This window comes from Protopterus annectens, chromosome 8.part0 (genome assembly GCF_019279795.1).
Source record: "Protopterus annectens isolate FY-2018-M chromosome 8.part0, PAN1.0, whole genome shotgun sequence".
NCBI lineage: Eukaryota > Metazoa > Chordata > Ceratodontiformes > Protopteridae > Protopterus > Protopterus annectens.
In genome coordinates this window covers 1,970,813,370-1,970,836,159 of record NC_056741.1, presented here as the reverse complement: position 1 = coordinate 1,970,836,159, position 22,790 = coordinate 1,970,813,370, and the positions used below count along the sequence as shown (strand labels likewise).

The window sequence follows — 22,790 nt, the reverse complement described above, 5'->3', positions numbered from 1 at the left end:
GTGGTCATTTTGAGAGTGCTTTAGTAATCCAATAAGGGCCATATGCACAAGACATTAAAAGCATTTTTAAAATGAATTGGAATATTATTAAGGGTAACCCCTAGCTTTATTACACTGTAGGGAAGGACTGGTCTTTGTGTTTAAAACAGGCCCTAATTTAAAGGCCAAATTGAAAGAACAGAAAGTCAAGGATAATTTAATATCAAAAAGAAAGGGGCATTAAAATGTGGGGCATGTGCCCAATGCCCCTTTATTTTGGAGGTTGATACTTTAATATTAAACAATGATTTAAGGTCTCATGTACATTTTGTTACAGGGAACTGACAATCGAAAAATGTATATCTTGCTATATGTTTAAGCTGCCAGGTATTTTATGTGGGAAAAACCAAAAAGTGTTTCAGAAAAAAAAAATTATGAACACATCTACCAAACCAATAGGCAAAATGACACCAATGCCTTATATAAACATTCTACACATTGCCCACATTTTAAAGGTTTCAGATTTGGAATTTTAGAACAGGTTAAAGGTAATCCCAGAGGAGGTGACTTGAAAAATAAACTGGAAGAAACAGGTTAAATGCAGCTAAAACTTCATGAACAAAAATATCCGGGTATTAATGAGAACATCTCTCTTCAACCACTTTTAAATTTCAGATCCTATGTTTTTTAAAAGATTTTTGTGAAATTGTTTTAGTTTCTTACACATGTTATTGTTAATAGGAACATTCAAATACTTTTTAATGTACAATGGGGGAAGGATATTTATTTTGTTTAATATATTATTATTTTAGTGGTATATCTCTTTAAGATTTGACACAATTACTGTTGATTGGAATGCTATTTCTTATTTAAGCATGGAATTGTTCTAATAAGGGGATTCTGAAGAATTACTATGTCATACAGGATGAAAGGGCTTAATTCACATTTTTTATGGTTTAACAATAAACATTTCTTAAGGTTTTAGCAGTTTTTGCTGTGTTTCATGTCCGTGGACTGTCAGTATGATATTCTTCTTGATTATTTGTTTATTTTATCTATCACTACACTGATGCGATTATTACAGTTATAAAGGTGTCTGAAAAAAGACAATATTAGGAAATATTTTATTTGAAAAATGTAAAGGTACACTGATGGGTGAGATTAAGAAAGGAGAAAAAGAAACAAAAGGTTTGGAAGAAAAGGAATATAAATGTAAAGTAAAGACATGAAAATGTATACAAATGAAGTAGAGATGGAAAGGAAAGAATTGTATAAAAAATAATAAAAGCGAACTATTATACTGAACCTTAGGAAAAATGGGGGGATACAAGAAACCAATAAGGAAAAGGAAGGAAAGATTTTATTTTATGTCATTTTATTTTATTATTTTTTTTTTTTTTTTTTGAAGCAAGTGATTTTCTGGAAAATGTATTACTGTACAAACTATCAGTGAAAAGTAATAACATAAAATGTACAATATTAGAGCAAAGTATGTGTAATAGCTGTAATACTTGACATTACAGCATTGTTTTTTGGACTGCAAGAAGAATATAGGTTATTGGGCATTATTCAAAAATGTTTTTGGCTGGAAAGTATTTAAAAACATTGATATGGAAATGGTACTCTATGAGAAATATAAAGTTGGGAGTGAAAAAGAAACTGAAAAATTGGTTACATTTTATTTATTGCTATTTGGTGTTAATGGAAAAGAAGATGTGAAGAATTGCTGTATAAAAATGAAAAAGGTTATAGGGAAGTGATGTGATACATAATTAAATGGATATGGTAGAAATAGTGGAGGGAAAAAATGGGTTTTACATGTATTTTGGAAAATAAACATATAAAGTGTTTTACTGTGATGTATAAAGTATGTTATAAAGTGCGAATATAATGAATGTGTAAATAATGAAAGAAAGATGGGAAAATGTTAATGTGATAAAGCAACCCCCCACTCTTTTCGATAGGTGCTATGGGATCCTTTGCTTCCACCTGAGTTACTATCACCTCAAGCAGATGGGCCACATTTTAACATCGCATCCGAAGGATATCAGATTTAATACTGTAAAAACTATATGGCTTACAGGCAAACAAATGTTACCATCTTATGCATGGCATTATGGCACATAGTTTTGAAACCCATAGTTGGCATTTAACATTCATATTTCTGTAGGCTAACACTGTTGTTTTGAAGTATTGTGAACATATGACATACATATAATTTTCAATATTTTGCAATAGCTCAAAAAATGTGCAACACATTCATCACATATCACTAGAAAGCTCTTGAACAGACAATTAATTCAGTAATATATTGCGTCTATCTGCATGGTTATAAAAATGTAACACTTTGTTCGACCATAATACTAATAAATTTCTACAGGTAAAAATAAGAGTTTTGTTTAATAAATCTGCAATATCACCAGACAGAATTATGATAGTAAAAATAACATATAACCTATTGTCTAATGAACAACTTTTGTATTATTTTTTGTAACATGCACCATTTATGAAATAATGCAAATTCTGTGACGTGTGCTCTAGTTTGACACATTTCATTCAGGAAGTAACTTGAATAACTACATTGGAGGGAATCAGTTAAAGATTATTATTTTATGACTTTCAACCCAATCACAGTATCTAAGGTCTGCTGATAGTTGCCATATTTCTTGATCTCAAGAGAGCATTAAGCTTAAGTCCGTGGTTCCAACACCAGTCATTGGTCTCAGAAAGGCACTTTTGTAAGATGTCTGCATCACTTGGGGAGTTGATAATGACTCCTAGCTTGCAGTCATCACCGAACTTGGTCAGTCAGAGTTCCTCTGTGTTGGCGTGGACTTCTGAGAAGTTGATGCCAAACAGGAGAGGGCCCAGGACTGAGCCCTGTGGAACTCCACTCATGACTGGTCAACAGTCTGACTTGGAATCCGCAACATTCATTCTGTGGGTCCTGTCTGTGAGCCAATTTGCAACCCACCTAGTGATATAAGGATTGATGGCTAGTTTTGTGAGTTTATCAATGATATCCAAGTGGGAAATGGTATCAAAGGCCTTGGCCAGGTTGAGGTAGGCTGTATGCACTGCCTTACCCTCATCCACAGCCTTGGTGACTGTCTCGAAGAAGTCAAACAGGTTAAACAGGCAGGATCTTCCCTTGACAAAGCCAAACTGTGTGGGGTCAAGAATTTGGAGATTGCCTATATCTTTGTTAAGCTGGTCCATGATGATGTGCTCTATAGCTTTGCATACCAGACTCGCCATGCTAATGGGCGATAGTTCCCAGGGTCTGTAATCGCGCCCCCTTTATGGAGAGGGATGACTGTAGCAGTTCACCATTTGTTAGGTGTGGTGCCAGTTCATTTTGTAGCTCATGTGGGACACAGTCAAGGATATTATCAGGTCCCATAGACGCTGTATTCTTGGCTTTGGACAATGCAGCTTTTACCTTGCCATAGAAATATTGGGTAACAGGCTTTCTTCTGGTATTGGGATAGGTCCTTTGGGGGGAGAGAGGGTAAAGTTGGCACTGAATCTGTCAGCCAGCATGTTGGCTATATCTGCTGGCTCAGTATAGGAGGTACCATTGTGCAATAACTTAGAGCAAATCTGGGTATTGCCTTGGAGGTTCTTGATATAAATATAGAAGGCTTTGTGGTTGTTTTTGGTGTCAGTCACAATTCTGCCTTCATATCTGGCTTTAGAGGATTTGATAAGGGATCTCAAATTTTTGTTGAAGCTGATAAGGGAGTTTTCCAGTCTTGTGACTTCATTTTTTTCTGCAACGGTTTCTTCCTTCTGTTGTAAAGTTTATTGATGGCTGTGGACCACCAGATTGGCTTCCTGTTTTTGGAGGAGAGTGTCTTGGTTCTATTTGGTATGGCAAGATCCATGCATTTGTGTACGTGTTTGTACAGTGCATTGGTGTATGATTCGGTAGTCATGCAGCTACTTTCCATTGCCATGGGTGCCAAAAAGTTAGCCACCTCTGTTTATAGGAGCCCAAAGTCAGCTTTGGAGAAGTTTTTTAGGGTGGTCACCTTTGCAGGGGATGTAGGTGAGATGGAGATTTCCATGGTGATCAGTTTGTGGTCAGATTCAATCAAGGAGGAATTGACTATAGGTGTGGAGCAATGGTCTTCCATGTTGGTGATAACAAGGTCGAGGATGTTGCTTCCTCTAGTGGGGGTCAGAATGAGCTGTTCCAGGACATTGGAATTGATGTATTCCAGGAAATGTTGGGCCTCTACATTGGTACTTGAATAGTTTTCCCAGTTAATGGAAGGGTAGTTGAAGTCACCCAGTATGGAAGTATTGGGTTGGACCGTGATAGATTCTAGGGCTCTCAGGTACATGGAGTGAGAGTCTAGGGACATGGTTGGGGTTCTGTAGAAGGCTATGTCTTGTATCACTGTCTAACCCAGTGTTAGTTGTACCTGAAGTATCTTGGATGCATTATGCTGGGCTACCAGTCTAGAGGTGTGCATACCTTTTATGAATATGGAGACACTACCAACTTTGGAGCTTCCGGCCATATTCTGGGGCTGAAAGGTATGGAATGAGTTGTAGCCTGGGAGTGCAGGGGTGCTTTCTGCCTCTTTAAACCAGGTCTCTGTTACAGCACAGATGCTGACATTTTCCATTTTGAGGAGACCTTTGAGTGAGTGCATTTTGAGATTTAGACTTCTAGCATTGAGCAGCATGACCCTCTGATTGCATTTGTTTGTAGCTGTTATGGTGGACTTGTGGTCTTTCGAACACTGTCTAAAAAAGGTACTATAGGGGTGGCAAGAGCCTTAGCCAGTAGCCAGAATCCCAGGGGTGACAGATGCAGGCCGTCTCTGGCAAAGAATCAAGGTCTGTCAATCATGTCATCCCAGCAGACAGATACTGGATCCCCTTAGAATGACACCAGAAACTTAGCCAATCAATGAAGTCAATCATTTTCTGCTCGTACTATGGTATCATTCTGGGTGACGGTAGAATACTGCTCAAGGATAGGGTCATACCTGCTTGGGCCACATAATCTGAGAGTTCCATCACATCTCTTTTCATGTAGTTCAGGGAGGTACATCTCAGGTCATTCACAAAGCCCAGTAACACGAAAAATGACTGATTTTCTCTTATGGATCAGTGTTGGGTCCTCTGCTATTCTTATCATTTACAAATGACATGCCATTTAATCTACCAAGCATTAACTGCATTATTTAGGCAGATGATATGTTATTTACAAGGTATGGAAGATTTACTAATGAAATCTCCAATAAGCTATGATTGTACATTGAACTTATCTAGAAATAGCTATCTAAAACTAACTATAACCAACAGATGTATACAGACACTGTAAATGTTCAATGAGGTAGAAGCTTTTAATATTCTACAATATTCACAAAGCTTTCAAGTATGGCTACCCTTCTTCAGTGTGATAACAAAAGACTACATTTAGCAGAATGACTTCAATATATAGTTAATTAACAAGATCACATGACACATTTGTGCTGCGGTAGCGTTGTCGCCTCATAGTTAGATGTTGACCGTTCGATTCTCAGTTAAGAGCGTCTTCTGTGTGGCGACATGTGTGAATGGGCCTTCCTTCATTGAAGGTTGTGCGTTAGGCCCGGCAAGCCAGTACATAAAAATCTACTGGCAATCATTAGCGGACCGGAGTTCCGCTGTGGCGACCCCTAACCGGGAAAAGCCGAAATACACAAACAAACATGACACAACCAAGAAAATTCTTAAAGCACTAGCACACTCATCACAAGCAAAGATAAATGCATTCAAAACATGTGCAAACAAGTACATATAAACAGAAATGAAAACTAAAAACATACATAAAAAACATTTATACAAAACCTTTAAAATTACATGCAGGGAAATGCATGTGAAAAACACATTTAAACTGCATATAAAATAGTAATAAACCATAGCATAAAATATCCTGTTTCTTTTTCAGTATAGGTTTTATACTAACTTTTGCATTAATTCCTGGTTCAGAGTCAGCTAGCAGCCATGTAATCCAATTATATTCAGAGATCTCTAATTTATTATTCAGGTCTCTACCTTTTATACTCTTTGAAACAATCTGTATCACCCTGAATTTAAAGTCATGATGCCTCCCATTTTCTAAAATATGTTTAGTTAAAGCACTGGTTGTAACACGTGTTCATATTTCAGAAGTGTGTTCAATTATACGATCTTTAAGCTTATGTGTGCTTTTGCCTACATAAAACAGTGCACATAGCTAAGTAAACAATATTTATGGTACTACCTGTAGCACAACAGCTGAAGCTAAATTTCTTATTCATTTGTGGGTGTATAAAGCTATAATTAGTTGTAATATATTTACAACTCACACAATTGTAACATGGAAAAGTCTGGAATTACTCATTTTAGGATTAATTTTAGTTATGTTATAAGAAAAATCTTTATAACATAAATGCTTCCTAAGGTTAGGACAATTCCTGTATGCAAAGCTATGTTTTGAGCCAATAATGGCTTTAAGCTCTGGCATACTCTCAAGAATGTCCCAATATTTTGATATAATGTTTTTCACTCTATTTGTCCTCCTACTGTAAGTTGTAGTATACCTTAAGTAATTTTATTCTCTTCTCTGTGCTGAAACATTAGAATACATACTCTCTCCTCCAAAATAAGGTCTGGCTCCTATCTCTCAGAACTTCCAACTTTTCCCTTCCTAGAATTCACCATCATAACCTATTTCTTTAAATTCTTTGAACATTTCACCCATCTGTACAATGCATATCTCATCACTGGTATTCAGTTTACTTACTGTAAGCAACTGACTTCTAGCTATACCTCAAAAATGTATGGGGGGCATGCATACTACGTCGATGTGTATACCTATCGATTGGACGTCCTTCTTATATATAGATGTACTGATATTCCCATTTGGCTTAACTAATTTCAAATCCAGAAAGCAAACCTCAGTGGCAGAAAAGGTAAATTTAAATTTAAGAAAGGTAGTGCTGCTATCCAAATAGACTATAAAGCTACTAAACTCATATGCATTATGCGTCCAGATCAAAAAAACATCGTCCACAAATCACTTATCTAAAACTAACTATAAACACTATTATTTAGCATAACTTGGAAGCTAAAAGGTACTCCACCCATTACAATTTCAGATATGACACAAAACTCTACCCTGAACTACTACACAAACCTATCTTGGGATTCTCTTAGATCCAGCACTCTTATAAATTAAAATAAAAAGAAGATCAAAAAGGTTTAGGTCTGCTAAAAGCACCTCTCTCTAATCTTCTCATTCCCGAAGCTAGATTTACATTCATTAATATTCTCATACCAAAGACAGAGTACAGGCTACCCCTACCTAGAATGATGTCATCAGGAAACACTTCCCTATTACAGACTACAAGAAATAAAATATTGTGATTCATTAATCTCTCAAATGCAGGACATCAATGTACTACAATGAAGAAAGATAAATGGCTCCCAGTCACAGCCAGGGCAAAGCTGCTGCTCAGTAATTTTTAGTTACAAATGTTTTAATTAAAATTAATGGCTGGCTATGAGAAATAAACTTTTTTAATAGAGAATTTACATACAGAATCAGAACTTCCATGATGCTTCTACTACCTAAGGTCCCATTTAAACTAAATATAACTAAGAAAGCCTTCTGCAAAACTGCACCAACATTTTAGAAAAACCTACCAAACAATATCAGGATGTCAAACGACTTAACCGATTTTAAGAACAAACTCAAAGAATTTATGAATAAACAATATGACTGCAATTACTTAAGGGATGTTGACTTACAGGTTGCTGATATTGTTAAATGCAGCCTGGTAAAGGCTTATCCTGTTTTTAATGTTTATAATAAATACTGCTGTGTTTTCTGATGCACGTACATTAAGCACTATTATCTTCAACAGTTGATGCCATATAGACTCACTGTTTATGATCTCATTTTTCTGCTTCTTTTTGATAAATGGTATGTCCCCTCTGTGAATTTATATTTTACCATACAAACTTCTGAATGCCTAGTCTGTAAATTCCTGAATATTTCTACACTATATGTATTTTCACTGGGTGTATATTGTTTAAGTGGACCTTTGTCTTGTCCTACCTCTGTTACATATATAACATAAATAAAATAAACAATGGTTTTCTGTAGAATGTCAATTAAATCAAATGACAGTCCAAATATTATTGTTTTTTTTTAAACTATCGTTCAACGTATGCAACAATATAAGAGCACACTGCTGATTTTTTTTTTTTTTTTTTTGGTAATTTGAATTTTTTAGGGTTTGTTGAATTGCTGCTAAACTGTCTTGCAGTCTATAACAGGGAAGTAGGTCAGACCTTTAATGAAGGTAGTGTTTGCCTTTCTTCATAGAGATACTGTGAAGTTATCACATTTAAGTGAATGGAATGCGGGGCATAAGGGGATGGCTTCTCACTCAGCAAAAACATAGGGTTTTTTTTGTGTTAGGTTTCTGTTTTTAATGAAAATGTGTGTGTTATTGACTAATGCAGTTTTGGAGATATTAATGATGAATCATGCTGGTAGGCAAACCATGTATCCTTATGTATGGCATAAGGATATCCAACAAGTACCTTGAACAACAGTGTAAAAAGGATAAAATTCGAGACAGATCAAATACGTGGCTTCTGAATTCACCGCAGAAGATCTGCAAAGTAATTATCTGGAAAATTAAAGTCAAAGATAAGAACTGTAAATAGTTGAAAATAAGCATACTAATTTCAAATATGTCTGCGTGCGTGTGTATGAAGTTCTTTTGTTGACAGTTCATTTTACAGACAAAGTAAACTGTGGTGTTATTTTATCAACAGCTCGTTTTATCGACAGAGTTAATTGGGTCAGTGTTGGGAGTCGGAGTATGGATGTGAGTTTGTGCAGGTTAGGGTTAGAGCCTAGGATGCACTTACTGTGAGTATCCTATGATGTATTTACCTGTAGGTAGCTTAACCTGCACTTGCTGTAAATACACCTGGCAAGGGGAGAGTTTGAGTGCTGTGGGCATTGGCTATGCATAGTATGTGTGTTCTTTTGTCTAGTGTAGTAGTGATATTATTAGGAGAAAAGCTTTTTTGGAAGGTAACATGCAGGGCTGGGATGGAGCTAAGGGTAAGAACAGAGATATGTTAAAGTTAGCACATGAGTGATATTTGGGCAGAAGAGGTCCACATACCGCAACAGCAAACTGGCATTGAATAAAGGCTTTCAATGAGACAGACAGTGTAATACAACATTGTTTTGTGTTTAGTTGTTACAAAGATAGGTGCAATGGAGAACACTGGACCACACCATTGTTTTTGAGTAGCTTTCAGAACGTCAGGGCAATTGAGTAACATCTAGGAGCTGCAACATCATTTTGACCACAGCTCTCAACTTTTTTGCTCAATAAGCATGGGCAAAGCTAAAAATAGTGGGTAGAAAAACCATTATTGTTAATCATACCTCTCAAGTGTACCTCATTATGAGGAATTTTGAGTCTTAAAAAGTCCACGTGCCTCACTGTTTCACATCTGAAGGCTATGTTACACATTCAGTGTTAAGAATTTTTCTAATTAATGCCACAAACAGGTGAGAGATATGCCCAGCAATAATGAAAACCATTTTACTTTTATCATATTTAGTGACAGGTATTCTGGATTTTCACTTGTGCGCAGTCCAATATTCTCCATTATCACCCAAAATGCACAGTGATTCACTACATCGAATTACATCACGTTACTAGTTGTTAAAAGCTTGAAAGAGTCGCACTATGGAACTGTCATATTACTTTAGTATAATGCATTGATTGTGTTTGTATTTATAGGTAGCCTGTTACGCAAGCACATTTCTCCTAAAACAATCAGCTTTGTAGTTTTTGTAACAGAGAACAAAGAAAACACTCCCACTATGCTTCCTGTATATACAATGAGTATTAACCAGATATTCTTATGACGTAGGTCTATAGATATGCAAGAGGGTGATATGAAAACAAAAATGGAGTAGATTACGGATAATGTGATGGCACACTTTTGTCGTTCAGAGAAGAAAGTAGGTTTCAAAGTAGAGGAATACTTCATGAAATCAAAACACAATGCCATTGCAGTGACAGGAAATAAAGGGCAGACTGTTAGTTACACCTAATTAAAAATGTTACCAGTATACAGTTTAGTATCACGACAAAGTGAAGGTTTGTACCTCAGAATATGGAATGTCAAATTCTGAGAATGAAGCTGTGAATGGAGTCAAAACCCAAATTTAACAGCCTTTCTCTTTTGGGGTCAACCCCTAAACATCATTATAGTCATTCAAGTCATAGCTCAGGAGTAGGAATAATTACCTTCCAAATATGTTAAACTTTCAGACTCAGAATGCTGCATTTTAGAATTGTAAATTAGTACAATGGCACTACATAAAAAAAAAAATCTATGACCATGCAGTTTGTTTAAAGACAGAGTCCACAATGTACATACAAAATGCATAGAATATTAGCAGAATAAGGAGGTTTCTACTGATTAAAACCTAGAAGCTTCTTCACCGCAACTCAACCACAATGAAAATCTCTAGGAATATTAAAAGTAATCATAACATTTCTGAACTGTTATACTTCACTGTACACACACACACACACACATATATATATATATATATATATATATATATATATATATATATATATACGCACTCTGAGTGAATGTGTACTCTGTATGACAATGTGAAGGTATCAGGATTCTTTAAGGTATTACAGTTCTTTAGATCAACTAGATCTTTTAAGGCGTCATAATGATGTGAAGACCTCTTTGATACATATGCATGCTTTTTCATTTAATAGCATGACTGTTACAAAACTTCATGAATAAGCATATTAAGTTAATCAAGATTCCTGCTGAGTCACTTTTAATTGATTTATAGACTGTGCTAATTAAACACATGTCCAGTCTTAATATGTTTCCATTGTTCTTATGTAACAGTCCCTAAAGTCCTGATTCTTAGAAGGATGTAGTGATTATGAGACAGAGGGCTAGACAGCTACCTTATTAGACCTTTGGGACAGTGAAAGATGCTTAAAGTTGAAAATATTATCTCTGCCTACAGAAATATCAGCTTTTCTGTTTTACAAATTTTGCAGAATATCCAAACTCATTCTTTCTTTATGGTTATAAAAAAGGTGTTGCAAGTGGGGAGGGAGAAGGGACTCTTCATTCATTAATAAGTTCAGTACACTGATATTTTCCATCAACCACACTATAATTAACTATGTTCAACTGCTCTGTAATCTTTCATTTAAAAATAATAATCATTTCCTTGAATTACACTGTAAAGGTGACTCATATACACATGCCATTATGCTATACATTGCTTTTCTGCATATTCAAAAAGCGAAAAGAAGGGGTATGATATAGTAACTTTAAATAGAGGCTGTCATTCTCTACCATTAAAATACTTTTCTGGAAATCAGACTTTTCATTCTTTCACTCCTTCCTTCATTCTCCGATTACCTGTTTAGTCCAAATGGAGGTTACAAAGAAGGCATCTCAAACTCCCTTGAAATGAACAGCATTGTCTCAATTTAACCAAAGCTAAATGGTTACTAGTTTAATGCAGAGCAAATCTTTTCCATGGCTCCCTACTTTTCAGATTATTCCAGCAGAACACCATGTCCTCTCTTGCAAAGAAACTCATTGCTATAACTTCAATCTTCAGATAGCAAGCCAAAAGTGGCAGATCTCTACAAACCCATTCTAGCAATTTACATTCCTCCAGCCACAGCTTCTCAGTTCTTGCCCCAAAATAATGCCCAGTCACTACGTCAGGACTTAGATGAAGTCTCAGACCACTCAATCATCAGATCTCAGCTTGAGCACTATCCACTAAAACAACCAGAATGCAAATGTCTGACTGGTGATCATGTCACCTAACCCACTAACTTTGAAAGTATGTCCTTCAGGTACTTTCTCATATCATACTGTCCGCCGAAAAGATCATATCCTATTTTACTTCTACCTTTTCCTTTTTCTCCTCTTCTATTCCTCTTATCAACTTGCTTTTGTTATTTATCAGTATCCTACCTTCACCCTATTCTCTCTCTCTCTATGAAAATATGTGTATAAACTGATCATACATTGATTCTATGCAAGCACCACTCACATTAATAAATACTGTATGTTTCTCTTATGTTAATGAATACTGCATTAGTATTTTGTGTGACTGAGGCTGTTTGCATAGTTGGTCATTATGTGGTAAACAAAGTCAAACAAAGAAATAAATACAGGACTACAGGCAACAAAGTCAGATGTGGGTATTCACCACAAGGTAGAATACCCCCCCCCCACCTCGAATAATTCTAATATACAAACAATGGCTAAGATGGTTATGTCACAACCAAGGCATCTAGAATGCAACTGTTGGCTTAGGGTGAAGCATGAAACCTGCTGTAATCCTCCATACCCAGTGTACTTTACTTATTACTCTTGGGGTATAATACCGAACAACAAATATTCCAGTTCCATGGAATCTTTTTTAAAACCTCTACATATTCTGAAAAACAATCTGATATGTACAAAAGATAAGATGTATGAGGTACAGGGAGCTTAACCTAGTGCTGGAAGTCCGAGGATTAAATGGGTGATTAAGAAGCCTCTTGCTGTGGATGATGTTGTCATTGAAATGATATGTAAAACTTAGTTTAAAGGTCCAACATTGATATTACTCTGCCAAATGTACACATCATTTTCAGTGCTGTAGATCTAATATATGACCATATCTCAATATTTTAAAAGACTGCTTAAAACACAGAATCAAAGGAAACAAGACCTCAGGCAATAATAAATATATTTGATATGAAGTATAATACTATCAGAACCTACCATACCCTGTCAGTGTCTGCTTTAGAGCAGGAGGATTTTTCAGATAAAAGTTCAGTACTTAAAAATCAAAAAAATATATAATTATGGGAGACTTAAATTATCCAAACACTGAATGGGAAAATCTCTTCATTCAGAAAAAGAAATAAATTTAGCCAAACATTTACACGCTATGTCAGTCAAAACAGTTTGGAACAAAGTACAGAATCCAGCTTGAGGTGTCATTACTTTAAGGGTACTATTCATAAACACTGTGTAGGGTTGGTGCACCATTTATTTATTTATTGTATTGTTTGTTAATTGGGTCAGAGCACTGATATCCATGGACCTTTTTCAGACTTATCCCAGAAACACTGTCTGGTTAACTGGCTTGCTAAGTCACACAGATAGGTAACAGAGGCTGTGGGAATCAATCCCTGGACCACTGCACCAGAGGAAACAGCTCCTTAATCCTTTGTGCTGAATGCCAAACAATAAAAGACTGCATCAAAGTCCTACAAGATTCATAGAAAACATAACATAGTAAAAACATGTATGCAGTCTTACATAGAAGCTTAGACCAGTTCCTCTTAGAAATCTATAAACCAAAAAAAAAAACAATTGGCCAACAAATATACAGCTACTCAATTGCCTTAGCTTGGAATAAACTTTCACTGAGTACCAGAACTATATCCAATACTCAAGAATTCAAGAATGCCGTAAAAGAAACTTTAAGGAATTCTTGGATGCGCTCTTGCCAAAGCCCAACCTAACTCTTCCTGTCATAGACTCTGACTTTTATTCCACTTACCCTTTGTACTATTTCTGACTCTGAACTCCCCAAGCCTATAATACTTGATCATCATACTTAATTATGTTTACTATCATTGTCTTTTTTATTTATTTATTTTTATTTAACATTTGTTGACCGGAAAAGTCTGACTAGGTTCCACAGAACCTGTTTTCAGTGGAGGCCCAAGGAGAGATGCTCCAGACGCATGTCTTTAGCATTTACCTCACTGACAGCTGACACAGTTTATTTTGTATTGCTGTGTATATACCCACTTCTGTATTACATTTCTGCTTGTATTAGAAGCATTTTGTACATACTATTAATTTTTGTATCTTTAGTTGTATATACAGCTACTTCTGTATTAGATTTTGCATGTACTTGAAACTTTTCACATACTAGTATTGTTTGTATGATAATGTGAGCTGTTTGGAGCTTTTCTCCCTGGGCCTTTGGCTCAGTCAGACATACCCAGTCAACAAATATCAACATAAAATAAAAATGTACATAATACACATGCAAATGAGACACAGACACTGTATGAGACTCACAAACACAACACCATCTGTGTGCAAGCTTGTCTCAGAGGAGTGCCATACATTACTTCAACAATGTATAATCAGATAGTATTGCACTCATCAGTGCAGTCATCCATCTTCCCTGCATATATGTTGCTCATTATAACATTTTTCAGTGTGTACTGTCTAGTTCTTATATCATTACTCTTTATATGACTGCCAATAACCCTATGGATGTTAGGTAGCAGGCTAAACTAAACAAATCTTACCATTCATATTTCTTCAGGTGAAAAATAAATTATGAAATTAAGGAAACAAAATGGAAATCTGTAGTCAAGCAAGTATGTGCCCAATATGCAGAAATGGTTTATCATTTCACACATTCATGTTTTTTTATTAGAGGTGTCAGCAACACCACTGGAAGTTATCATCCACACATTCTCTTTCTATAGTTATCCATGCATACTTTTACCATGGGCCCTTAAAGTACACTAATGCAGCCGTCTATCACATCTATTTTAAATGCATGGATCGTACGTTACAAAGTGCTAGATGCTCTTCATTGACTTTCCTAGTATAGTCATTGGCTACAAACATTTGTTGTTTTTGTTCTGTACAGTATGACTGCACTGTCAAAAATAGAAATAATCATCATCGATGTTTATCCTTTAAAACAAGTTTCCAGGTTTGTCAGCTGCTTGCAAAATAACTGATTTTACTGCCAATAAAAACAATAGCGGCATACACAAGCCCTTATTCAAGCAACAGGATGCCGTCATTATTTTATCATTTCAGGAAAATGAGAATATGACTGGTAATATACTTCCTGTGCCGTCATATTTTAGTTTATATAGATGGTTCAAGATTACTACAAATGTGGCAAAATACTTCTGCATGACTGGCACATGCAATGAATTAAAAATTGTAGAGAATAATTATTTTAGCTAGGTAATGCAATAAACCTACATTTATTCTTGAGGTAATCCATATAGGTCATTCCATATCATCTAAAATTATCTGTACCAGAAGCATTTTTAAATGCAAAGGTATGAAAACAGTAATATACTTTTCCCATGAGGTGAAATATAATTCCATTTCGGACAAAACTTGTATGATTTCTTCTGATCTCACTGTTCTTAAACATAAATCAAAACAGCACAGCATTTCAATGAAAAATGCACTACAAGGCAGACTGCAACATAACATAACTTTGCAAAATACTGCAGTTTCCATCAAAGCAAAAAAGACATGCACCACAGGACTTTCAAAAGCCAAGCCTCTGAAGAGGTCCCCTACCCTTCTTTCTTTGTCTCCGTACTCTACACCCAGTGTATCCATGGCACGGATAATGGCTGCAAGTGACTGAATAGTATTGCTGTAAACCACAGGCTTGTATTGCTTCACATCTTCCCCAGAGAAACCATCTTCATGAATAATCCTTGAATAAATAAAAACAAGAACCTTAGAGTTGCATTTGAAAGGGTCAGATTGTAAACATTTTCATTGGCACTGCATGCATGGTCCATTACGAAAAAACCCACTCTAGAATTTTACTAGCATACACATTTCTGTTTCTCAGTTGCCAAACTCTCTCCAAAATTGTGTACTTCTGTGTTGTATGTAATATTCGAGATTACAGCTCTATTAAGTGTGCAGTTTAACAAATTATAAATACATATACATTCTACTTGCAGAAGCAAACTTGCAAAGTCACCACACCATCTCCTTCCATTTAATTTTTGTAATAGAAACAAATTATTTTGTTCTTTTCAAATAATCTGCTATGCTTGGCTAAAATGTAATTGTCATCATGCTTCATAACATTAATATGTTTCCTAACTCTAACTCTGTTATGTAATGTTTGTACAGTTTCACCCAGACAGTAACACTGACTCTCAAAGATTGCAACACAAATTACATTTTTAATTTTCTGTTTATCTTCAGCATTAAATAACATCTAGAATTTTCAAAATGCATAAAAAACATCAGTCTTAGTAATATAACTAAATGTGCTGCAATGTCCACATTGCCACACTTCTTTTCTGATAGCCTTAAAAGTATCAGACTCTCATGAGTCATTTTACTTATTACTCACTCTCTGTCTCTCTATCTCACAGGCAATTTTACATACTTCAGATTATTTTGTGAGCTCTTTTAATTGTGATTAGGGTGGGATTGCAGGGGACTTGTCCCACTGAAAGAAAAAACAGTAGATTTCTTTTGCATGGACTGAAGTTGTTCCTTGGAGCATGGGTGTTAGGGTGTTCATCTTTTTTTTCTGACCTTTTGCATTCAATGTTTTTAGTGCAGATCTACTGAAGTTTAGCATAACTTCAGCAGATCCATATATATATATATATATATATATATATGTGTGTGTGTGTGTGTGTATATGAGTGTTACGTGGTATATCACTGTACGCATTTTACTGCATGCTGAAATGCTAGGGTTTTTTTGGTGGTGGTATAGTTAGTCAAATTATATAAAGCTGAAGTTCATTAGATTGACTTTTACAAAATTCCAGGACTTTTCCTCTTTCTTCGAGTTTGCGATTTTAGTAGTAATTAATGGTAATCATCAATGAGTTTGTTTGACATTTTGTGTTTCGATCAAATGCATTATAAACTCGTGTGTGTTTATACATACACACACACTATTATAAAATGATTGATCAAAATTCAGAAGCACCAAACACAATTGATTGCAAAAGTAAGTAAACACTTTATTTTTGAAGTCCATAATCAAAAACCCAGCCATTAAATCCAGACCTCTTTTGCCTGAATAACGGTAGTCTTATGAAAAGGGTTTATTAAGGTAGGTAGGTTGTAGGGTTGAGGTCAAGGCCAGGGTTAGGGTTAGCATGCAGAAGAATTAGCAGGAGGGGCTTTAATAGCTGCATCTTATTCCTTGTTGGTATAAAGGGTGAAGCTGTCTGCAACCTTAATTAGGTTAAGTTAAAGCTGTGACCTATAGAAGACATGCTCAAATTTGTTAGATATGTTGTATTGCATAAGGTGGCAAGTTATTTGTACAGAAAGGTTATTTTTTGTTAATTGTCTAAGCAAACTGGAATAACACTTCTTCAGTCATGACCTTGCCCAAGGACACAATACAACAATAAACAGATTACAAAATAGAATACAGCTTGAGCTTCAATGGTAAATAAAAAAATATATACATCATCAAAACCGTATTCCATTTGACATTGTATTTAAGCAACACCTCTATCAGCTATGCCATGAAAGGATGTATGATGTCATACAATATAATAAATGTTATAGTAAACAAGTTAAAAGGTGTATGTAAACAAGGTCAGATTGTTGCCCAGATACATACAAAATCACATACTTTCAAGTAGCAATTGAGCAGTGCATAATACGGCTTCTTGCATATTTCTTGGTACTAAGTACGCAGTTCTCTAAAGCAGCAACATTGGTGGCTTCACACAAATACAAGTAAAAAGGTTACACTCATCCTGCTCATTTCTTAAAGCCATTTCTAAGCTGCTAGTTTAAAGAACAGTCTATGAAAAAAAAAGATCAAAGGGGTAGTAGTGTATTTGGTTTGTCAGTTTCCTTTCTACAGCAGGCCAATATTCCCATAAATAATACTTTGAAAATTAGGCTGGCCAGTAAAAGTGCAACATATGCAGCTACCAGAAGCCAGTTGTTGGGCTTCCAGCCAAAAACAGTGACAGTCATTATGATGTGCTAGTGAGATAAAGGAGTCCATTTTATTGACTGTTGTTCAGAGCACTGCTTTGTTACATAAACGTTTAATGCAATTAACTGTCAGATTTGTTTGAGTCTGAGAGTTATAAAGTTGACTCCCAGGGTTTTTTCACTTAAAATATAAGCGATATAAAGCCTTCATATTAGATTTTAAGGTGTCTTAGAACTTTGTCAATACTTGATTCTGTGCTGCAGTGAAAAGAAAGCAGAGATACAACTGGGTCCCTATAATAATATAGACTGTCCTGGAGTAATAAGAGTAATTTTTTTTTTGCAACAGATGCATACTATGGAAGCATTTTTTAAAGGGCATTTTTGACTACTCTGCAGTTTTACTAGATTTAAGCAGTAAAGTATCATCAGCAGCAAATAATAAGCTGTGACTGCAGTTCAGTAAGAACAAAGATACTAATGAAAAGAGAAAAATAATACAAGACAAAGCTAGTACCGTGGCAAAAAGGGATAAAGCCCTAACTATGCTATGGCTTGGGTTTGATTAGGGACTCAGGCATCTGAAGTGCTGGTGGGAGGGGATGGGCAGAAACACTACCTGAGGAGAGGCATGGTGAAGGAAGCAGCCTTCAAATGTGCCAACAAATACAGGGATTTGAGGTTAAATAACAGTAGGTAACCCCCACTCAGCAAACAGTTGCCTACACTGCCCCTCATGACACCCTTAAGATCCATGCTGGCCTCAGCTCACTCAAAGAAGTTTGGGGGAGGAAGAAGGAGCAGGTAGACCTTGTGATGGATAAAGACATGTGGGACAGCTGATCAGAATGATGCATGGAAGGGGGAGACAGAAAAAAGAATACAGGACAAAGTAAAATTTTTGAAGAACATTTACTTTGTTGGTGTCAGTTTAAGAGGTATTGGGTCCTATGGCAATTTGGCAGGCCTGATTTTCTGTGATAGTTTTTGAACAAGGTGAGTGAGCTTTCAACAAATCCTAGCAGTAATAGTTTACAGAACAATTTTTGATCTACTGTTTCAAATGCTTCTTAAACCCTAGGAAGACCAAAACTGTAAACGGACCCTCTTCCATATTTTTGAAAACTATTGCATACAACAGCAAGATTATTACAGCCTTTTTAAAAATCAATTCTTCATTTATTAGAACTCAAAGAACTAGAACTTGGTTGTGCAGTCCAGGATTTCTGTAACAGCTCAGTGGACCTAGAGTGATTTGGGGCATTGCTTCATACAAAGTGATATGGCAGAGGCCTGTCTGAATTTGGGACCCAGTATCCCTGTTGTTTGGGAAATATTAAAGACAAGTCTCAAGAATGTATCTATGCTATGAGCAGGCACTCAAAAGGATTAATGCAGACTACCAAATGTTGTACCATGACATGCTTTCCAAGACAATTGCTACAATGAAAAGTATATTAAATGTAAGTAATTACCTATGGGCAAATATTCTACATGACATCATATCACATAAGTAATAAAACCTGAAACTGAAAAAAAATTAAATGCTGAAATCTTTACTATGGGAATCAGTAAAGTGAAAAACAATAAAACAGAATAAAACTGCAAAGCAATCAAACAAAAGAGAATGTGATACTAGTCATGTAAACATAACTAATAGTACAGTGTAAATGTTCAGTATTCACAAATGCACAAATTAATTTTTCATATAATCTCAGATTTTAGAATAGCAAGCATTTGCATATTCACAGCTTCACTTAAAATAAATTAAAAAAAACTCATCTTCTCACAAATTTGAGCCTTCACTTTATGTATATGCACAATATGTTCTTGCTATACAAAGTAACCACAGGGGCTACATTCACCCTTATACTGCAGGGCGCTCCAGCTACTATGTTGTGTGCCCTTTTCCAGCCATGCCTTCTTTTCAAAGGGCAAATCCCTCTGTTGAACTGCAAGGTGCACAGACCGCTATGCTGGGTACCCCGCATTTCCCATACCTCCATCCCTTACTGAGTGAGAAAGAGATTTGACCTTCTTATACCTACAATCATAGAAATTTGCACTCAGTAAAAAAGAGACAAGCAATTTTATTCTGGAGACATTGGTAATGATGACTGATCTGATATCACCATGACTGAAAAAACATTTGTGACACATGGACTTATCATAATGGAAACAAAAGCCAAAAGCCAGTATTTTCAATTTAAAATGTCATACTCTTTTTTTTTTTTTCAAAATCCCCCCCTCTCTTAAGTATTTTGTTTCAATGGGTTAGGATTTCAGTAAGGAAAGAAAGCAACTGCCTGTCACAAGTGAGATGAATACAAAGTGACAACTGTTGGGACTGGCTCTGCATGCTTGCTAATACAAGCTGACAGCTACCTTGTCTTGGCATGAGTACTATGCTGAATTGTGAATTAAGCATCAGGAGTCAGGCAACACAAAGTCAGAGACAGAAATCCAAGTGCATGGATTTCAGACAGCAGCAGAGAGGTCAGCAATGAGAAGTAACCATGATCTTAGAGGTGTAGCATGGAATGACCTACTGGTCTAGCGTTACAGGTGGAAGGAAATGCTTTGAAGGAATTCAGACTGAAAAAAAATATATTATCCAAGAAAGCCTCCTTAGAAAAGGACATGTGACTGCAAGTTAAAAATTATTAATGCAGTAACATTCTCAACCTACAAGTGATATTATAAGCACACACAGAAATATACAGAAAAAGCCCTCTGCTTAGGCGCTGTTAGAATCACAGAAATGAAAGGATAATATTAGCTTTCATTAAGGACTCAAACCGAAGACATACATTAAACCTTGTTGATGTCGCTGCCACTGGACCAAAAAGAACCTCTGGACAGATAGGTTTTATTTTTTCTTTTAGAGCCTTATCTTTTCAGCTACAAAACCCCCAGCATGGTGACCAAGATCAATGTTATCCTGCCTTACTTCAATGGGAATTTACTTTGGCTAAATTTTTATATCTGAGATAATATTTCAGCATCCACTCTGCAGACCATATTGAATTTACCTGTCAGGTTTTTTCTATCACTCACACTCTCTCTTTCAGTGTCTATTCCTTTTCAATGTAATCTATATAGCAGAAAAAAGCTGTAACTTATAATGTTTGCTGTTCATAATTGAGTTTATTCAACAGTTTATCCATCTACCTTGGATTCCTTTATCAGGAAGTAAATATTTAGGCTTGAAAGAGGGGAGCAGCATTGTACACCTACATTTAAAAATTACGAGTCTCCACCACAAAGCAGTTGTTAATGCACCTATGCCTCAGCAAAATTTTCTGCAAACAGGAACTTCACAGAAATTGGATTACAGTGGATAAAGTCTTCTTCTTCTTTCAGCTTTTCCCAGTTAGGGGTCGCCACAGAGGATCATCTGTCCGCTCATGATTGGCAGTGGAGTTTTGCAGTGTTGAGTTGCCAGCCCGATGCCCAACCTTCCACAGAAGGCACACACACGCACACACTCAGACCTAGGGTCAATTTAGAGTGTCCAATCCACCTGCAGCATGTCTTTGGGATGTGGTAGGAAACCGTAGCACCCGGAGGAAACCCACACAACCAGAGGGAGGACATGCAGACTCAGCACAGAAGGCATCCCAGCCAAGGATCGAACTGGAGAACCTCTTGCTGTGAGGCAGCAATGCTAACCGCTGCACCACCGTGGCTGCCCAATAAGCTATAACAAGTGTGTATATTAAAGAGCTACATTCATGGGCAGGAACACTGATGTATGAGTATTTAAAAAAAGAAAAAAAATAAATTCTGTTTTCATAAAATGAAGTTCCAGGAATTATACCCATGATTTCTAAGTGTAATTTCTGGTCAGTACCCCAATTATATTACTATTTTAGTGCATATATGTAAATGCAAAATTGAAACAGATTCTAAGTACTTCTAGGTTCAGATCACTGAATAAATCAAGCTGATATTTTATTTATTTATTTAATTGCTACTTGAAAATCTAACAAATGCAAATTATTGTAGATGTGTATATTCTGGCCAAAAATACCAAATTCAATTAAATCTCATCTAGATTCTATTTTCCCAGCAAAATTTATAATTATCATTCATGCTCATGACAATTTTTGGCAGTTAAGTTGATGTAGATTTTGTTTATTTTACTAACTTTGCACTTCTGACTGCAAACATTCCACATCACCAAAAGTGACTCACCTCCTCGACAGCAATCCTTTAGTATCGTGAAGAAGAGCGCAGCTTAACAGATAGATAGTAAACTGCCTACTCTATCCTAATTAAAAGTGGGATGGCTTGTATGTACTCTGGTAAGTTTGATTTAGTTCTTCATGGCTCTGCATTTTTCTAGTTAGTTCTGGCAGATGTAGGCCCAACAGCTCTGTATCCATGGCTTGCTTAGACCTTGTCCAAGACATAGTTGGCTTCTTATTTTCCATTCCTGTTGCTCTAGACATGTCTGTTTCATATTCTGGAAAAGCCTTGCAGCAACCTAATATAATATGATATTCACAAACCAACATGAACAGTTGGTCTGCTACCTTCATTAATTTTGAAACTTTTAATTGTTTATAAAGGAAAAAAAGGTACAAGGAACTGTCCCAGCTGTTTCCATTGCAGTTACATGTGCATCACACATACATGACTTTGATTTAATTCTTATGAGGAGGTCCACTAGGATGTAAAAGTGGTGCTCACTGAAAGTTACAATGTATTGGAGGACAAATCCAAAATATCTGAAGACATAATTATGGAGTTTACAACCAGCTACAAGATTTGCCACAAATCAAGTTGGGACTTAAAATTCAAAAACTGGATGCAGCTGTTACAGATACTGGATGATTGTTCCCAATCCGAGATAACCTATGCAGGAAGGAGTTTGTCTTAAGTAAAGTATTACAGATATTTAGCTCTAGTGAAATATTATTGCTTTATATTGACACAATACTATTGCTAAACAACCCTCCCATAAATGATATTAAGAATTCACCTTTACAATACTTTTAT

General features: G+C 35.9%; 1 protein-coding gene across 2 annotated transcripts in view; it reads right to left on the bottom strand.

The window, feature by feature from the left end:
* GNAO1 (G protein subunit alpha o1) overlaps positions 1-22,790 on the bottom strand; it is a 1,256,657-nt gene that overhangs the window by 957,999 nt on the left and 275,868 nt on the right. For both annotated transcript variants that reach the window (XM_044081504.1, XM_044081503.1), the window contains exon 3: positions 15,421-15,562. In XM_044081504.1, coding sequence (XP_043937439.1) covers positions 15,421-15,562 — 142 coding nt within the window. The remainder of the gene's footprint in view (positions 1-15,420; positions 15,563-22,790) is intronic.